Source organism: Camelina sativa, chromosome 20, assembly GCF_000633955.1.
Source record: "Camelina sativa cultivar DH55 chromosome 20, Cs, whole genome shotgun sequence".
In the NCBI taxonomy this organism is placed as follows: domain Eukaryota; kingdom Viridiplantae; phylum Streptophyta; class Magnoliopsida; order Brassicales; family Brassicaceae; genus Camelina; species Camelina sativa.
In genome coordinates, this window is record NC_025704.1 from 28,328,536 (window position 1) to 28,347,420 (window position 18,885).

The 18,885-nt window shown below is 33.8% G+C and overlaps 2 protein-coding genes and 1 long non-coding RNA gene across 5 annotated transcripts; all 3 read left to right on the plus strand.

Moving 5' to 3' along the window:
- Positions 1,135-1,660, plus strand: LOC109131422. The gene is made up of 3 exons (XR_002037062.1): positions 1,135-1,175; positions 1,373-1,463; positions 1,561-1,660. It is a non-coding gene; the product is annotated as an uncharacterized LOC109131422 (long non-coding RNA).
- LOC104771909 (disease resistance protein RPS6-like) lies at positions 11,547-17,244 on the plus strand. Of its 3 annotated transcripts, none has more exons than XR_764958.2 (7): positions 11,547-12,335; positions 12,435-13,551; positions 13,644-13,979; positions 14,074-14,472; positions 15,049-16,268; positions 16,394-16,560; positions 16,873-17,244. XR_764958.2 is itself a non-coding variant. In XM_010496526.2 (6 exons), the coding sequence occupies exons 1-6, from the start codon at positions 11,866-11,868 to the stop codon at positions 16,470-16,472; spliced, it is 3,621 nt and encodes a 1,206-aa protein (XP_010494828.1). In that variant the 5' UTR covers positions 11,547-11,865; the 3' UTR covers positions 16,473-16,759. The 3 variants fall into 3 exon arrangements, 1 of the variants encoding a protein (XP_010494828.1); XR_764959.2 differs by lacking the exon at positions 16,873-17,244 and adding an exon at positions 16,711-16,866; XM_010496526.2 differs by lacking the exon at positions 16,873-17,244 and having other exon boundaries at positions 16,394-16,759.
- Positions 17,570-18,840, plus strand: LOC104771910. Its single transcript, XM_010496527.2, has 4 exons — positions 17,570-17,822; positions 18,134-18,353; positions 18,492-18,537; positions 18,691-18,840. Exons 1-4 carry the CDS (start codon positions 17,696-17,698, stop codon positions 18,769-18,771), a joined length of 474 nt encoding a protein of 157 aa, XP_010494829.1. The 5' UTR covers positions 17,570-17,695; the 3' UTR covers positions 18,772-18,840.

The window sequence follows — 18,885 nt, forward strand, 5'->3', positions numbered from 1 at the left end:
CGAATTGGGTTTTGTCTAACATAAAAGTTTAAATTTATGTGTTTATGAGACTTGGGTTTAAAAAAGTTAAGTAGTGGGGGCATAAATATTTTTTTTTAACAGGGGCATAAATTATGGAGGTAATGAAATAACACTAACTATTAAAATAATGACGGTGGCAACTGCCCCAGTTTAAGCCAATGTGGGTCCGCCCTTGGGGTATACGACTCTTAGAGGACTGTTCATCACTACAAGAAATATCCACATTGATAGCACAAGACAATAGCTCATTTTTCGTAACTGCTATGAAAGATAACTTTTTTTTCGATTACTCTATAATAGCACTCAAACAACACTATAACAAAAAATCATGAAGTGGGAAGTTAAAATTACTTGTTAATATTTAGGGAAAATTTTCAATTAAGCGTCGTATGTGAACAAGTCCATTGAAAAAAAAAAACTTACCTTTAAAAATTAAAACATTCTCAAAAGAAAAAAAATTAGAAACTCTCCTTCCTCAAGGGTTTCATCTGCGAGACTGTCGTTGTCTCCATCTACGACATTAGTTGTTGGAGCTTCAGTAAAGTCTAATCCAGTGTCTCTCGACTCTCTCCCGACCCAAATTGGTTTCTTTCTGAGATTAGTGCCCAATCTCTTGCCAAAGCGAAGAATTTGGCCCCTCTCCCAACATCTTTGGTTTGGTTTAGAGGATGCAGCTTTGGTTTCTCTGGAAAAATCTCTCACTACTGCGAAAACCACAAAAGTGGAGGACCCAGAATCCGGTAAGCGTAGAGGAAACTTGGTCGAAGGTACTCTCTCTCTCTCTCTCTCTCTTTCTCTCTCTGACTTGAGACTCTGTTTATCACTGAACCAACTCATCCATATTGATTTATATCAATTCCACCACCATCGTCACAGAGAGGCTCTCTAAGTCTCTGTCGGTAATCTCATCTTCTTCTGCTTATCTCTCAGATTTTAGGGGTTTCTGCAACATTTGTGTTGATTCACTCTCAGATTTTAGGGGTTTCTGCAACATTTGTATTGATTCACTTCTCTTCTCGCTGTATGAATCCGTACTGATCTGGGTTTTCTTGTTAATCCAAGTAAATTTGTGGAATCTGTGTTGGAATTTTGAGCTCAGAGTGGATGGTTGTGGCCTTTATGATTACCACAAGCTATACTATCAAGTTTGGCAAGTTAGTTCTTACTCTTTTCTCCTATGTTGTTTAGCTTGAAAGCTTCAATTTTTTTGAGATGTATGAATGTATTTGCCTTGCTCCTGTGATTTTATAAATTTAGTTTTGGGTCTCTTCAGTTTATTACATTTGATTTCTCTGGTTTTTGTAATATTGTGAACTGATGGCAGATTTATATATGTGTGAGTTTTTAATAGGGAATATGGTCTCTATTTTCACGGAATTTTCTCCAATGGCTAATCCCTCGTTTGAGCTTGGCCGCATTATAGATCTTGCTCTAACTCTAAGGTAAACTTCTCTTTTGGATTGATCTCTGTTGATGTTATAAACAAAAACTTTTGGATGTTGTGTCTGGATTGATGTGTCTTTGTGTTGGTGGTTATAGAGAAAGTCGTGCAGTAGATACAGTCATACAGAGTGGCTCTCTGTTCTAGCCGGAAAACTGGTCTGGTCTGTTCGCATTGGACAATGGAGGATAGGTTTAATTGGCTGCATTTCTTCTTCATGTGTAGGTTCTTGTTGTAACAATGATCTTTTATGTGAATTTTGTTGCTCACTCTCTAATATGAACTTGGTTTTTTTTTTCAGAAGCCCAAGTTGTTATAACACAAACTCGTTAAGAAGAAACCTGCAGAAAAGTAATACTCGTTAATTGTGATCTATCTACATTTTCTTGCTGTGTATTGACAACAGTCGGATATATCTAGACTTGAAGCCAAAGCATAACTCCAGCAGGGAAATTGCAGCTCAAGTTTCAGGTAAGATGATTTTTGCTTAGACTTTTGGTTGACCAGGTTTGTAAACACTTTGAATCTATTTTCCTGTTTTTCATTTCTCTTGTTTAATCCTTTGTGCGTCCTATGACTTCACCAACTGTACAAAAAATAAGATTTGTACCATTGCTTGTGAACTGATTCAACTTTTGACTCTGTTTTTGTTTTGGTTACAATTACAATTTAGGGTTTATTTATCTCTCGGTGATTGGTATGTGCTTATAGGGTTAATGGCAGATTGTGGCTTCTCATGATTCTTTTGTTTCATATGAGCAGATGCATATGGAGAGGATAACATGGAACATGTCTTTTTCATATATTCAAAGTGAACTAGTGGCTGTTCATTGGATTGTTTCAAGGCAAAGTGAGCAGAAGAAAGGTTTGGATGGGTTACATGTACATGTAAAGTTTGTCTTTTTCTTTGTAATTTTAGTTTTATTTTATTTAAGACTTGGTGACACTTTTATGTAAGACTTATTTTGGTTAATGTAATATTATTTTATGAAATTTAAAATTATAAAATCTAATTTAATAAATTTTGAAAGAAAAAAAGATACTATCATATTATATAAAATAGCACTAACTCCTAACATAGCATGACTTATAACATTAGTTAAATTTTTTAGAAAAGCCCCATAACAGAGCATTTTGGTACTGCTATGTTAGAAGACTTTATCATAGCATACATATCTGGCGCTATTGTATGTGTGGTACCTACGATAACAGTGGCCTAACATAGCGTTTGTAAAAGAGCTATGAATTACATATTATAGCGTTTCTCTCGTGCTAACAATGCACATATATGCTGTAGTGTGATCATCACCGGAGAATCCACTTGGTGATGCAAACAATCTTCCACAAGATGTTTGTGAAGCCGAAGAAGACAATATGGGGTATGAGACTGAACACTGTGAAGAGTCTGTAGAGAGCAATGTAGAGACAGAGAGAAGCAGCAAACGACTGCGGGTAAGCATTAAGCATGAGTTATAACGACATAAGTTCTATATCTCGTAACTCTTTTGCAGGATCAATCAAATACTATTTTCATATAACTGATCACTGGATTTATTTCTTTTGCAGATTATGTGACAGGACCAAGTTGAGAAACCTCTTGTAAATACCCTGCTTCCAAACTCTGGATATTGAAGATAGACAGGACATTACTTTGAATCTTTGATTTTGAATACAGAAATGGATAGTTTCCAGTTACAATGGAACAGCAGCAAGCATGTAGAGAGTTAGGTAACTAAAAAATCTTATAAGTTGTGACACTGAGCATATATACAGAAGCCTTTTAGTTATCGAAAAATGATTCAATAGATTCTTCTACCGTCCAAAGAGTTGGTTTCAATTTGTAATTTCATACGATGCTGTTGATCATTGTAGTTAAAAATTCTCAAGATAATAAATTGTTGGGCAGAAAATTCAGTTTTAACAGAAAAAATCGATAAAATCAGATTGGTATGATATGTGGGACTTTCATTTAATGTTGGACATGTTTTTGAACCCGATGAAAGCAATAAAAACCCTGAGAACTTTTGAACTTTTGAACTTTTGAAGCGTCCCGAGACAGAGGGAATGGAAAACGAAAATAATTAAGCACTATTACTTCTTTCCAAGATTAAACGGAAACTATTTTTTATATGATAAGACCACATCCCATTAATTTTTCTCAAGAGTTAGGTAAAATATTTCTTGTATATCCAATTCCACAAAAGCTCGAGGAAGTTAGTTTGGTGTATATGTTACACAATACTTGTAGCGTAAGACAAAAGTCATAAGAAACAGAGTAATGAAACAAGGGTAGCTTCTTGCACACGCTTTCTTCCCAACCCTAAACCCAAAACAAGTTAGGATTGGTCAACTCAATTAAACTGCATATCTAGGCTGAAGGAATTTACAACAAAAACTGAAATGATAAAGCCTCTGTTTCAGGTAAGTGAAGCCATCTAAACTCATCCGTCCGACTATTGTGTATAGCTAGTGGTAGTTTATTATTCTTTTGTAAACTCAATTAGGTAAGTCTATATATTCAATAATATTTTCAGGACTTTTGCTTAGTTAAATATCATATATCTAGGATTTGATCGAATCTGTCTCCACTTGTAATTGTTAAATACTTAAATTAAATATTATTCAGTAGTTGAGAACAGGACCACGACCATAATCATATTAAATTATTAATTTAAATCCCTTTCCTTCAACGATGCATGCATGAAACTACCAATCACTACTAATGATGCTTGCTTTGGGTTTCAATATTATTTCATAATAACGACGAAAACATGATTTGACTTCTTATGTTGAATACCTTTGCCAAATAATAATTATTTGCATATATTCAAATGAATTTTAGAGGTCTCTTCTATGAGTTTGAAGCATTTCAGAGATTCTTGACAACTAATTTTCTTACAGAGCGATTTTCTTAGTTAATTACGTTTGAAAATGAACTATGGTGATGTTAATCATAAAATTTTAGGTCCTTTTATGGGTTTGAAGCATACGGAATTCGGAGGAAAAAAACATTTTTAATTCATAATTTATGTATTTTTTGTTATATTAATTTAGGGATACTTCCTAGTCTTATACTATAATAAAAAGTAGTTTGTCTAAAAACAATGGATCCACCAATGGCTATCTTTGCTCTCGTAGTAGATTAGATTGATACAGAAAAGTCTCCGTTAAGTGGTCACGGGGAGACTCTATACGCTTCCTTCTCCTTTCTATAAAATTCACATATGCATCGACGTGTTTCGTCTCAGTTACGAGTTATTGCTCTTAAAATTTTGACTTTCCAAGAAAGTTTTTTCTATCTTTTTTCCTAGCTTGATGGTGTTAAAACTAGAATTGCAGGTTTCTGAGAATACTTCTCTGATGCATTAGATTGAAAATAGATTGGCGTTAAATAGCCTTACAACGAACTGAAAGCGAAAAAACATGACAACTAAACAAGCTAATTCAAACGTGGCTCAGTTCCTATAACTTCGCCTTATTGACCGAAACGAAAACAACTAACATCGACTTAGTCTTAGTGGACTAATTATTCAACTCCAACAAACCCTCCCTTAAACTGGACATGTTGTAATAACATCCAGTTTAAACTTCTTGTGCTTGCATTCCAAGTAGACCTCGCAGCTTCACGAAAGTCTCCAACTTCACTGGTTTTGTCATGATGTCTGCAACTTGTTCTCCCGTTCCACAAAACACCAATTTCACAACTTCTTGATTTGTAAGATCACGCAAGTAGTGGTACCTCACATCAATGTGTTTTGTGCGCCTATGCATCACCGGATTCCTTGACAGCTTAATTGACGAAGTGTTGTCACAATAAATCTCCATACATGCGCACTGCTCAAAAAAATTCTGCTCCATAACTCCTTTTAACCAAACACAATGACACACACATGATGTTGCAGCAACATACTCGGCTTCCGTTGTAGACAAAGTAACCACTTCTTGTTTCCTTGAACTCCAACTCACTGCTGCTCCATTTAACAGAAACACATAGCCTGAAGTGCTTTTACGATCGTCAACATCTCCAGCATACTCACTATCTGTATATGCTGTCACTTTCAGCTCAGACCCTTTTCTATAAAAAATACCAAGTTCCAGCGTACCTTTCAGATATCTCAAAGCTCTCTTTGCTGCTAACATGTGTTCTTCTCTTGGTCTTGCCATGAAACGTGATAACAAGCAGACCACATACATCATGTCAGGCCTTGTAACTGTGAGATACATCAAACACCCCACAAGTTGTTTGTAGAGAGTCGCATCGACTTCTTCTCCAACTCCTTCTTTTGAGAGTTTAACTCCTGGAACAATTGGATTCTTGACTGAATTACAGTCCGCCATCTTGAATCTCTCTAACACCTCCGAAGCATATTTCTTTTGACAAAGATGAATTCCATCAGAGCTTTGACGAACCTCCACACCGAGAAAGAACCTCATCAACCCGAGATCGGTCATGTCAAACTCTCGCTTCATTGATTGTTTGAATTCTTCAAGCATAAGCTCATCATTTCCAGCAAAAATCAAATCATCAACGTAAATGCTTACCATGATGTACTTATCTCCTTCTCGCTTAAAGAACAGAGTGTGATCATGGCTGCTTCTAGTGAATCCAGCTTGCTTGAAGTATCCTTCTATCCGACTGAACCAGGCTCTGGGAGCTTGTTTTAAGCCAAACAAGGCCTTCTTCAATCGATACACCTTATCTTCTTCACCTCTTTTAACAAAACCTTCTGGCTGATCTACATACACCACTTCCTTTAATTCACCATAAAGAAATGCACTCTTGACGTCTAACTGATACACCTTCCACCCTCTTTGTGTAGCTACAGCCAAAAGAACTCTGATAGTGTCCCAACGAGCTACTGGTGCAAAGACTTCATCATAGTCAATGCCTTCCTCCTGTGCATATCCTTTCACCACCAAACGTGCTTTGTATTTATCAACCTTCCCGTCTTCATTCAGCTTAGTTTTGAAAACCCATTTGACTCCAATTCTTTTCGCCTCAGCTGGTAAGCTTACAAGCTCCCAAGTATTGTTCTTCTCAATGGACTGAATTTTGCTTCTCATTGCCTCCATCCACTTCTCTTCTTTACTTGCTTCAGCAAATCTTACTGGATCATCATGAGATAGAAACAATGCTAACGCCATCTCTGCTTCAGCCTCTTCATCTGAGATTCTCTCTCCACTTTCGTAGTCTTGCATCCATATAGGAGCTCTTCTTTCACGTTGCTGGTGAATCGCTGGCTGAGAAGCATTTGACAAATTTTCATTATTCTCAACATCAACGGGATGCTCCACCCCAGTTTCACCCTCCCCAATAGCTTCAGTCTCTTCTACGTCATCTCCGTTTTGTTCTTCTCCCCAGTCTAAAACATCACCAGAACCTTTCTCTGCTTCACTCCAATCCCACTTCTCCTCCTCTTCGAATATCACATCTCGACTAATGACCACTGTTTTTGAAATTGGATCATAAAGTCGATATGCTTTGGATTCCTCACTCACTCCAAGAAGAACACATTTTCGGCTTCTGCTATCGAGTTTTATTCTTCGCTGCTCAGGAACATGTACATGACCGATGCAACCGAAGACTCTGAAATAACTCACACTGGGCTTAATTCCACTCCAACATTCTTCAGGCACCATGTCTTTCACCGCATTTGTCACGCTTCTGTTCAGCACATGACATGTCCACTTTGCAGCTTCAGGCCAAAACTTCTTTGGCATATTCTTCTCCGTAAGTAAACACCTGACCATATTCATTCTTGTGCGGTTTCTTCTTTCGGCGACACCGTTTTTCTGTGGAGTGTAGGCTGCGGTTAATTGTCTCTTGATCCCATGTTCTTCGCAGAATTGATTGAACATGCTTGAGGTGAACTCTCCTCCTCTGTCAGTTCGCAAGCAACCAATGTATGTTCCTGACTCTTTCTCCACAAGACTTTTAAACAGATGGGTTTGAAATTTCAGCATAAACGATTTCTTAGGCTTGAGGGGCTTGTGTATTGAATATAATCCAGTCTGAGAATTTAGTTGTTGTAGTCGTTGAAGGAATCATAACATCATCCTTAGTATCATCCTCATTGTAGTATTCTTTAGGTTTAACCTGTTCAATATTTTTTTTATAACGAAAAGTGATAATTAAAACATGGAATTATTATCAATTCTCATATAACATGATTATTTAAATAATCTAAATGAAATTTAAGCTAAAGATAAAAATTAAACAATTTTGTTTCTATATTCCCAAAAATATACATGGCTATTAACGATCATAGCTTTCCTGCAAATATGGCAATCTAAGTGTAATCAACTTATGAAAAAGAAATTATAAGGATTATAAATAATTTAACATGTTAATCATTCCGATTATATAAAATAATACCTGATATTAATTAGAAACAAATTTATTGATCGATTCATCTGGTCCTTGATACCTATGTAAAATAGTTATTATCTATTACATTAACAGGAAAATAAAAGAATAATAAGATCCATATGCAATATATTTCTTTATAAAGATGGAAGATAAATATAAGAATATATTATAAATATTCGATTGAAGAATATTTTTTTTTTAATGTTATTATAATTTTGAGAACATAATAAAAGAATTAAACTTATAACCTCATCAAAAAAACATAATTATTATACCTTTTTTGAAAGGTGAACAAACAACAACTAAAGCTTTATGATTTATGGACTTGCTTTCCAAGAAACCACTATACGAACAGGAAAATAAAAAAGAATGAGTCGATTAACATAAAAAAAATCGGAATACAAAAAAAAAATTTTAGAACATGATTAAATAATTAAACGTAAAGCCTCAACTAAAAAAACACAATATTATACCTTTTTGTAAGGTGAACCAACAACAACCAAAAGTTTATGATTTATGGATCTTGCTTTCCAAGAAACCAATATACGAACAGGAAAATAAAAAGAATCAGTCGATTAATCATAAAAATAGAAAATCGGAATACAAATAAAATTTTTTGAGAACATGAGTAAAGAATTAAACGTAAAACCTCAACCAAAAAAAGCACAATATTATACATTTTTTGTAAGGTGAACCAACAACAACCAAAGGGTTATGATTTTTGGATCTTGCTTTCAAAGAAACCACTATATGAACAAGAAAATAAATAGGATCAGTCGATAATCATAAAAAACAGCAAGATCGGAATACAAGTATAAATTTGAGAACATGATGAAAGACTTATTGAAATTAATTAAATTATAAATTCAATAGAAGAGAGTTTTTTTGAGAACATGATTAAAGAATTAAACGTAAAACCTCAACCAAAAAAACACAATATTATACCTTTTTGTAAGGTGAACCAACAACAACCAAAGCATTATGATTATTGGATCTTGTTTTCTAAGAAACCACTATATGAACAGGAAAGAAATAGGATCAGTCGATGAATCATAAAAAACATCAAGATGGGAATACAAATATAAATTTGAGAACATGATGAAAGAATTATTAAAATTGATAAAACTAATAATTCAAGAAAAGAGAGTTTTTTTCTTTTTTCTTTGTTGAGTTATGGTGAAAGTAAATGATAGCATTGTATTTATAGTTGTAAATGACCTATCTTTTTAGGGTTTCCAGTAAGAAGGTGTATTGTCGTCGACTTTTTTTTTCCTGCAGAAGCCCATTAATCTATAAACAATCTAAGCCCATTAATTATCTCAAATTTGTAGAATTTATAGTATAAAACAGAACTATAGTTGTAATAAGGGTGTTTTCCAAAAAATATAGGATATATCTAGCAAATTCTAGTTTTGCAAATAACTTTTTGTGTAAATAGATTATTTCTGTCGATTTTTTTGATTTATTTTTAATGCAAAAAATTGGTAAATTTACGTCCAGGGACAAAATATTTCAACGTTAGGGGCACTTTCATTAATGGCAAAATGGTACTTCGTGTCTGAGATTGAATGTAGAACGTTTTTACTTGTGCTTTAATATAATATATATAATTAGAATTGGATCCGTGCTAGAGCACGGGTTGAAATTTTTTTTGTTTATTTTATAATTTTTATTTAAATCACTATATATGTGATTGTTTTATTTGTTTTATAAATCTTTTTCTTTTGGAATTAAACATTATGCCATGAAATCATGTTCTGAATATGACTTATATGACTTATGAAATAATATCTATTTTGTAAAATAGTTTAGTAGATTAGATTTTGACTTGCGGCACACTGCGGGTTAATTTAGTTGTTAAAAAAATTATTTTTTGTTTGTTAATTTTTTTAATTTGTTTAGTTTATAAAATTATATATTGTATTTTGATAGTTAATTCTATAACTTAACCCATAATATACCGCATATTAATTTTAGGACCAAATATGCAACATATGTTTGTCAAAATCATCTTGACCGAAAAAGCCTCTACCAAACAACATTATTCCAAACTTTAGTTTAATCTGACAAATCATATTTCTTGAAATTTCAACTCGTGCTCTAGCAAGAAATCATATTTCTTGACTTTTTCATATTATAGTGACATATTATTGACCCGTGCTATAACAAATCAAATTAGAGTGTTTATAATTTTAAATTTTTGATATATCATATATTTATGATATTCTTAAAAATATCAAGTTAAACTATTTTTAAATACTTTAAATTAAATTATTATAAGATATAAAATTATACAATTCAACAAAAGAAATATATGAAATTGAATTTAAATATTCAAACTTTTACTCGTTATAAAGTCAAAATTTTAAAGATATTTTTTGAAAGAATAATATTATTAAAGCTTGAATTTTTTATGGATTGAACAATTTATATTGGTTTTAATCCTTGTTTTAAAAATCCCCGCTTAGTACCGATTACGCCCCGCAAAATCGCTAGGCCCACCCTCTCCGCCTCGATTAATGACTAATCTCCGCCTAGCATCGATTATCCGATTATGCATGTCTAATCCGATTATTTTCCGCTTAATTCCGCTTAATTTTGTGTATACCAATTTTTTTTTAGAACCAAATAAAAATCAGACATAAATATTTTTGTTATTTAGGCGTTTAAATTAAGAGATCATGATGTTTTACAATAACTAATGTATAACTTTTAACAAAAATCATAAAATTTTCTTTTAAAATGATGTTTTTATGTGTTTACCATAATTTTAAAGACAATACTATAGTTTTATATTTTATTTGATATTTTCCTTTTAACATAAACAGAATTATAGTACAATATATTTTTATTTTATTGTTAATTTAATAAATAACCCTAAACGAGTCCCCGATTAATCCCTATTTAATCTCTGATTTTCTCGCTAGGCGCTAGGTCCACCTCGACCGCCCGACTAGCGCCTAGCGATTTCTAAAACAGGGGTTCTAATAGTATAACTTTGAAGTATGACTTTCTAGTATGATTTCAATGTCTGATAAATCAAAGTTCATGCATATTCGTATTCATAATCATTTTGGTCATTTTTTTATACTATGACTTTGAATTTTTGCCTAGTTTTCTTAGGCAATGTGGTTGAAACATTTTATACATTTGTTATTTATCAATTGAGTAATATATGTCTGTTTAAAAAAGTTTAAGTTACATATGCAGAAAAAATCATCAATTTTATTAACTAAATATATTATACAATAATTTAAATATAAAATCAAATAAAAGTGAAAGAAGAATCACATATGCATTTCCTTATCTTTTAAATGTTACCTATAATTGATTTTATATGTTACTATAATTAACTAAATGCATATTATCCTTAATTACCAAAAATCAAACTAACCTATATATTATGATACACTTAAATTATGTATGTCATAAGTCTATAACCAAAAAATTATATATATACCTATATATAGTCTAAAAAAAAGTCATGTACTTTCCAAATATTAAATAGGGGATAGTTTCATAACTTATTCAATAATATTTTGAGGACCGTTTGCTGAATTCAATATCATATATCTAGGATTTGATCGAATCTGTCTCCACTTGTAATTTTATACTGTTAGTTGGTTTTTTTTAATAGAAAAGTGATGCTTCATTGTTAATTTAACTGATAGTCGAGTACAGACCACTAGGATAATAATACTTGACATGAAACTACCAAACCACTAATGATGCTTGCTTTTCAATTTCTTTTCACAATAACGACGAAAACATGACTTCCTCAAAGTCCATATATATAATTCAGAGCAAGAAAACAATTTGGATCCACCACCAATGGCATAGATTCAACTAGTACCTAACCTACCTAAAAGTCTCCGTTAGACTTGGTTCACGAGACTCTTCAAGCTTCCTTCTCCTTTCCATGAAATTTACAGAATAAAAAAAAATCTACTTCTAAAGGTTTCTCTAACTTTTTTTAAGCTATTGTTCTTAACCCTATAACTTTTCCAGAAAGATTTTTGTTTTTCTTAGCTTAATGGCTTCTTCTTCCTCCTCTTCACGCAATTGGGTATACGATGTTTTCCCGAGCTTTAGTGGGGAAGACGTCCGCGTAACTTTCCTCAGCCACTTTCTAAAAGAACTTGACCGAAAACTGATAATTTCTTTCAAAGACAACGAGATCGAGAGAAGCCAGTCGCTCGATCCCGAGCTTAAACAAGCGATCAGGACTTCAAGGATTGCGGTGGTTGTGTTTTCAGAGAAGTACGCATCTTCAAGCTGGTGCCTGGATGAGTTGCTGGAGATCGTGAACTGCAAGGAAGAGTTGGATCAACTAATTATACCGGTTTTCTACGGTTTAGATCCATCTCATGTCAGGAAACAAACCGGAAACTTTGGAGAGGCTTTTGCTAAGACTTGTCAGAGAAAAACAGAGGATGAAAGCAAGCTTTGGCGGCAATCATTGACCGACGTAGCAAGTCTCCTCGGATATCATTCTCAAAACTGGTACAACCTTTTTTATATATCCGTTTTTGTACACATTGACATGTGACAATTGGTACTTGTTTGTTTCGTGTGAGTGAATTCATTTTATAACCTTTTCAGGCCTAACGAAGCAAAAATGATAGAAGCAATTGCCAATGATATCTTGGCTAAACTAAACTTAGCTCCATCGAAGGATTTTGAGGACTTTGTCGGAATGGAAGATCATATTGCAAATATGAGTGTATTATTGCATTTGGAATCTGACGAAGTGAGGATGGTTGGGATATGGGGCACCTCAGGAAGTGGCAAAACTTCCATTGCAAGAGTTTTATACAACCAACTTTCTCGTCAGTTCCAAGGTAGAATTTTCATAGACAGAGCTTTCGTATCTAAGAGCCTGGAAATTTATAAAAGTGCCAACCCGGACGACTATAACATGAAGTTGCATTTGTTGAGAAATTTCTTGTCTGAAATTTTAGACAAAAAAGATATAAGGATAAGTTGTTTAGGGGCAGTGGAAGAGAGGCTAAAACACCAAAAAGTTCTTATATTTATTGATGATTTGGATGATCAAGTGGTGCTAGATACTTTGGTCGGTCAAACTCAGTGGTTTGGAAGTGGGAGTAGAATCATTTTGGTTACAAAAGACAAACATTTTTTACGGGCCCATGGGATTGATCATATCTATGAAGTATGTCTCCCATCTCAGAAGCTTGCTCTTGAGATGTTCTCTAGATATGCTTTTAGGCAAAACTTTCCACCCGACGGTTTGATAGAGCTTGCTTCTGAAGTTGCATTATGTGCCGGTAATCTTCCTTTGGGTCTTAAGGTTTTGGGCTCGTATTTAAGGGGTAGAGACAAAGAGGATTTAATGGATATGTTGCCGAGGCTTCGAAATGGTTTGGATGGAAAAATTGAGAAGACACTAAGACTCAGCTATGATGGATTAAATGATAAAAAAGATAAAGCAATATTACGTCACATTGCATGTCTTTTCAATGGTGAAAAAGTCAGTAACATCAAGTTGTTACTAGCACACAGCGGCTTGGATGTTAATATCGGGTTGAAAAACCTCGTTGAAAAATCTCTTATATATGTACGAGAGGGTATCGTTGAGATGCACTCTTTGCTACAAGAAATGGGTAAGGAGATCGTGCGCGCACAGTCCAATGAACCTGGAGAAAGGGAATTCCTTATGGACTCAAAGGATATATGTGATTTACTAGAAGATAACACTGTAAGTTTTGATGTGTTCTTTACATATATCTCGTTCTCTAAGATTTAAAGTTATGCTATTTGAGAAATTATGTTGGAAATTAATTATCTCAGGGTACCAAAAAGATAATAGGTATATCATTGGATATGGATGAGACTGATGAACTGCGTATACATGAGAGTGCTTTCAAAGAGATGCGTAATCTTCTTTTTCTAGAAATTTACACTAAGGAGTGGTACCAACAAAGGTTAACAACAAGAAAATCGGACCAAAAGAAAGAGGTGAGATGGCACTTACCAGAAGGGTTTGACTATTTACCCCATAAACTTAGATTATTGAGGTTGGACGATTATCCAAGGAGGTGTATGCCTTCTAATTTTTGTCCTCAAAATCTCGTTAAGCTCCAAATGCAAGGGAGCAAACTCGAGAGGCTATGGGAAGGAGTTCATGTAAGTATTATCCAAAATTATGTAACTATAAACAAATAATACTTATTTTACTTCTTACATGGTATTCCTTGTGTGTACCTTACTTATACCTCAGACACTTGGAGGGCTCAAGAAAATAGATTTGAAAAGATCTATACATTTGAAAGAAATTCCAGATCTTTCAATGGCCACCAATCTCGAGACACTTGATCTTAGTGATTGCTCAAGTTTGGTGGAACTTCCTTCCTCTATTCAATATCTCAATAAGCTAGAGCAGTTAATCATGTCAGGATGCAGTAATGTAGAGACTCTTCCCAATGGAATCAATCTCCAATCTCTTGATACGCTTGACCTCCAAGGATGCTCACGGTTGAATATTTTTCCTGATATCTCAACCAACATCTCAGTGCTCCTTATCAAGAATACATGTATTGAAGAAATTACCTCTCATTTGTGTCTAATGAATCTTACTGTTCTTAGAATCATGAATGAGAACTTTTGGAAAACAGTGCAGGTATGAATTTAATCTTTCCTTTTTAAAACAAATTTTTATTTAAGGAAACCAAGTTAAAAAAAAATTTCCCTGAGTTAAAAATCGAGTGGGCAATAGGTTCTCAAGCAAAACCTAGTGATTGTTGGTTTGAATGACATTTGGAAGGAGACTATATAAAATGTTCTAGTTGTTGGCATGAGAAAAAATATAGTCTAGACCAAGAACTTCTTAGTTATTTTTTAAAAATTATATATTTTCACATATAACATATTATATTTGTAAAAACGTAGATATTGTAAGTTAAAATATTGAACAACGCAATCAATTGATGCTAATTGGTATATAATTTACTAATATTCCATAGTAAAATTTATTTTTATTTGGATTTTTTTTTTTTTTTGGAAGTTCTCAGACTTATAAAAGCAAGAGTTATAAAATACTATAAAACTAGAGTTTTTAAACAAGAAATTACATGCTTTTTCATTTTTGAGTTCTTTTTTTTATTTTATTAATTACATTAACAGGCACTTTTAAAGTTTTTAAACGTACAGATGATTTGTGAACTGACAACTCTATTTTATTAAATTTTTGGTTTAGCCGCTTACACCTCTCATGGCGATGCTGCCTCACACTTTGGGGAGATTGTTTCTGTCGGATATTCCAAGTTTGGTGGAGATTCCTTCCTCTATCCAGAATTTCACTAAACTTGATATTTTGCAAATTACGGATTGCATAAATCTGGAGACTCTTCCCACTGGTATCAACTTACATCATCTTTATACCCTTAATCTCAGTGGATGCTCACGGTTGGACACTTTTCCTAATATCTCAACCAACATTAGACAGCTCCTTCTACAACGAACAGGGATAGAAGAGGTCCCTTGGTGGATCGAGAAATTCACTAAGCTCACATACATGACTATGGAGAAGTGCAACAATTTAGTACGTGTATCCTTAAACATTTACAAACTGAAACAACTAACCGCTGAATTTTCAGGCTGTGGGTCATTGACCGAAGCTAGTTGGAATGGTAGTCCAAGTGAGGTGGCAATAGCAACAGATAACATTCACTCTAAGTTTCCAATCCAGGGACTTGACGAGGCTTTCTCATATCACCCAAGTTATTATCAACGAAAAGTGGGATTCACCTTCAAGTTCTTAAACTTGGATCCAGAAGCTATCCTCCACAACCAATCAATTATTTTCAACTCCATGATATTGTTAGGTGAAGAAGTGCCTTCATATTTCACTCACCAATCTATTGGTTCCGGAGAATCTTTGACCAATATCCCTCTACTTCACACATCTCTCTCTCAACAATTCTTCAAATTTAGGGCTTGCGCCGTGGTTGTTTTCGATTCTAAGCCCATTAATAGTGGGAATGCAATACATATCCATGTAAACTGTCGGTTCAAAGACAGATTTGGGAACAGCTTTGATTCATCTGGTCAGCTACATGACTTCTACACACCTATGACAGATAGTCATCTGTTTATATTGGACTGTCGTATCCCTCTAAACGATGTTAATGCTCCTCTAGCTCAAGGGAACTACGATCACGTCGATATGCAGATTCATATAAAAAAGATATGGCAGGGTCCATTATACATGAATGACTCTAAGTTAACATTTAATGGATGGGGTATACGACTCTTAGAGGAATCTTCATCACTGGAGAATAGACTTAGTAACTCAAACACAATTCCACATGTTTGTGAAGCAGGTGAAGACAATTTGGTTAATAAGACTGAGCACAGAGAAGAGTGTGTTGAGACGACAGTTGTGAAGAGACAGAGAGAAACTGGAAGCGAAAGCAGGTAACGCATTAAGCATGACTTGAACATGATACTATATATATATATATAGCTCACCCGCGTTCTTTTTCCCGATCAATCTAAAATTGTATTGTACAATGGATCACTATATTTTATTTCTTTTGCAGATTACGTGAAGCACCACTCAAGAAACCTCTGCTTTTCCCTGCCTCTGATACCCAGGAGGAACACAAGACGTCACTTTGAATCTTTGATTGTGCGAATATTGAAATGAGTACGTTTTCGTCAGTTCTAATGGACCAACATGCCTCCCCAGCTGAAGAGACGGTTTTAGGTAACCCAAAAATTCTTATTTATATTAGTTCCCACATCCAAAGCATAGAAACATTTAGGAGTCTTGTTTTATAGATGTTGCTACCGTCCAAAGAGTTGGTTTCAATTTGCGGTTAAAGTCTGTTTTAATTTTTTTGGCTTGCACACGTAGTCTATTGATGGAAATAGTGGATCATACCAAGAAGAAAACCCCTTATCTCTAAGTATCAGACAGTAAATCGCTAAACATACAGATTGACAAAATCAGATATCCTGTCTGATACTAAACACCAATTTTATTAATGCCACATGAAGTCTGCTATGTTTTCTGCAGCATGTTTACAAAGGCTGCTTCTGTAATCAGTTGAGAGAAGAGAAGATTAAAAAACTGTTGAGATAATACTTTGGTGATGAGAATGGATTTTTCTAGGCCGGGATGATTTGGCTTTACTTAGTTTCGATTATAAAAGGAAAGAACAACATTCAAATCAATTATCAACCCTATGACCTCTCCTATCATTACTACTATAATATTCCCTTGTAATCAATTCAGAATATATGACTTGCTTCCCAAGGTTTTTCCATCATTAGTTTCCTCTGACAACTTCTTATACACGTTTCCTTCTTTCTTTTTTTCTCGTCTTGATGAAATCTGCAAAATGTATCTGAAATTTTATACTTACAGACTTATGCATAGAATTTTTTATTCTGTTTTTTCTTTGCCATCAGAATATAATATTTACTCATGTACATAAAAAGAAAAGAAAAACTAAAAGTAACATTTTTTTTGGGCAAAAGAAAATCTAAAAGCAACATAATACAAGAAAAATGCTAAAGAAACTAAGTGAACCAAAGAATCTTGAAGTTTCCAAAGGTTTTCATTTAGTTCATACTCTTTTTATTACTTTTAAAATATTTAATTATGCCCTGTGAATGAAGCAATATATGGATTCTTTGGAGACCAAAAAAGTAAACCACAGCAACTCAGCTTTACAACCTGCAGGAACCTTTAAGAATCAAGAAAAAACCATACAGCCTTAACCAAGAAAAGCACCACTAATCTAAACTCTCTTGGATCTATATATAAAGCCTAAGCTCTTAAGCTTTATCAAAAATAAAAAACATAAGCTCCCAAGTCATTTCGCACCCAAGAAAAAATGGTGGAACAGAAGATGAAACCGGTGGCCTCTTTTCTTTTAGTTCTGAACTTTTGTATGTATGCTATTGTTCTTGGGATTGGCGCATGGTCCATGAACAAAGCTATCAACCATGGCTTCGTTATTGGTATATGATTCATTAAATTATTATTATTTTTCCTTTCTTGGTATGAAACAAAGCCTTTGTAATTCAAAAATAATTTTTAGTTACATTTCTTGAATTATAGCTAGGGTAGGGCTAAATGTTATTTGTGTATAGATATAATATATGTTTCTAAAGGAAATTATACAAGCCTTTTGCTTTGCCAACGAACTAGTTTTAATTTATTTTTTAATCATCACCATTAAGCCGATTAATTCATCACTAAATCACTTCAGATTTTTTTTTATATAACAATTTGAATTAAGCATCTCAATATCTTTCCCTTGGTATTTAAGGTGCGGATTATAGTCTTCCGGCTCATTTCTCGCCGATACATTTCCCAATGGGTAATGCGGCAACCGGATTCTTTGTGACGTTTGCCTTAATTGCTGGAGTTGCGGGAGCTGCCTCGGTTATCTCTGGCGTCAGTCATCTCCAATCATGGACTACAACGAGTCTCCCAGCAGCTGTATCTGCCGCCACCATTGCTTGGTCGCTCACACTTTTAGCCATGGGGTATGGACGTTGACACAACACTTTTGACTCAATGTTCAATCATTTTTTCATAAATTTAGTATACTTTCCACAACAAAATTAGTATATATCAATCTATAGGTTACTAAAAATCGTTGTCTCTTGAATGTTCTTGTGTAGTTTTGGCTGCAAGGAAATTGAACTTGGGATGAGAAATGCTCGTCTGGTGAGTAAACCTCTATTATATCATTTTATTGCAAAATTTTCGTTATCAAAGCAATCAATAAAAACGTTAAATGATTATTTAAATTAAAATTAAAACAAAATTTGTTATTTTGAATATTATAACTAAGTTAATTCGTTTTTTATTTCTCGACAGAGAACAATGGAAGCGTTTCTAATAATACTTTCGGCAACACAACTTCTCTACATTGCTGCAATCTACGGAGTTCGAAAATAAATCATTTAAATTTTTACTCCTTTTTCTTTCTTTGTAATTTAAATTCTTATCCGATTTGTTTATTTTATTTGAAGATGTAATTGTGTGGTTTGAATTATTTGATTGGTTTCTACT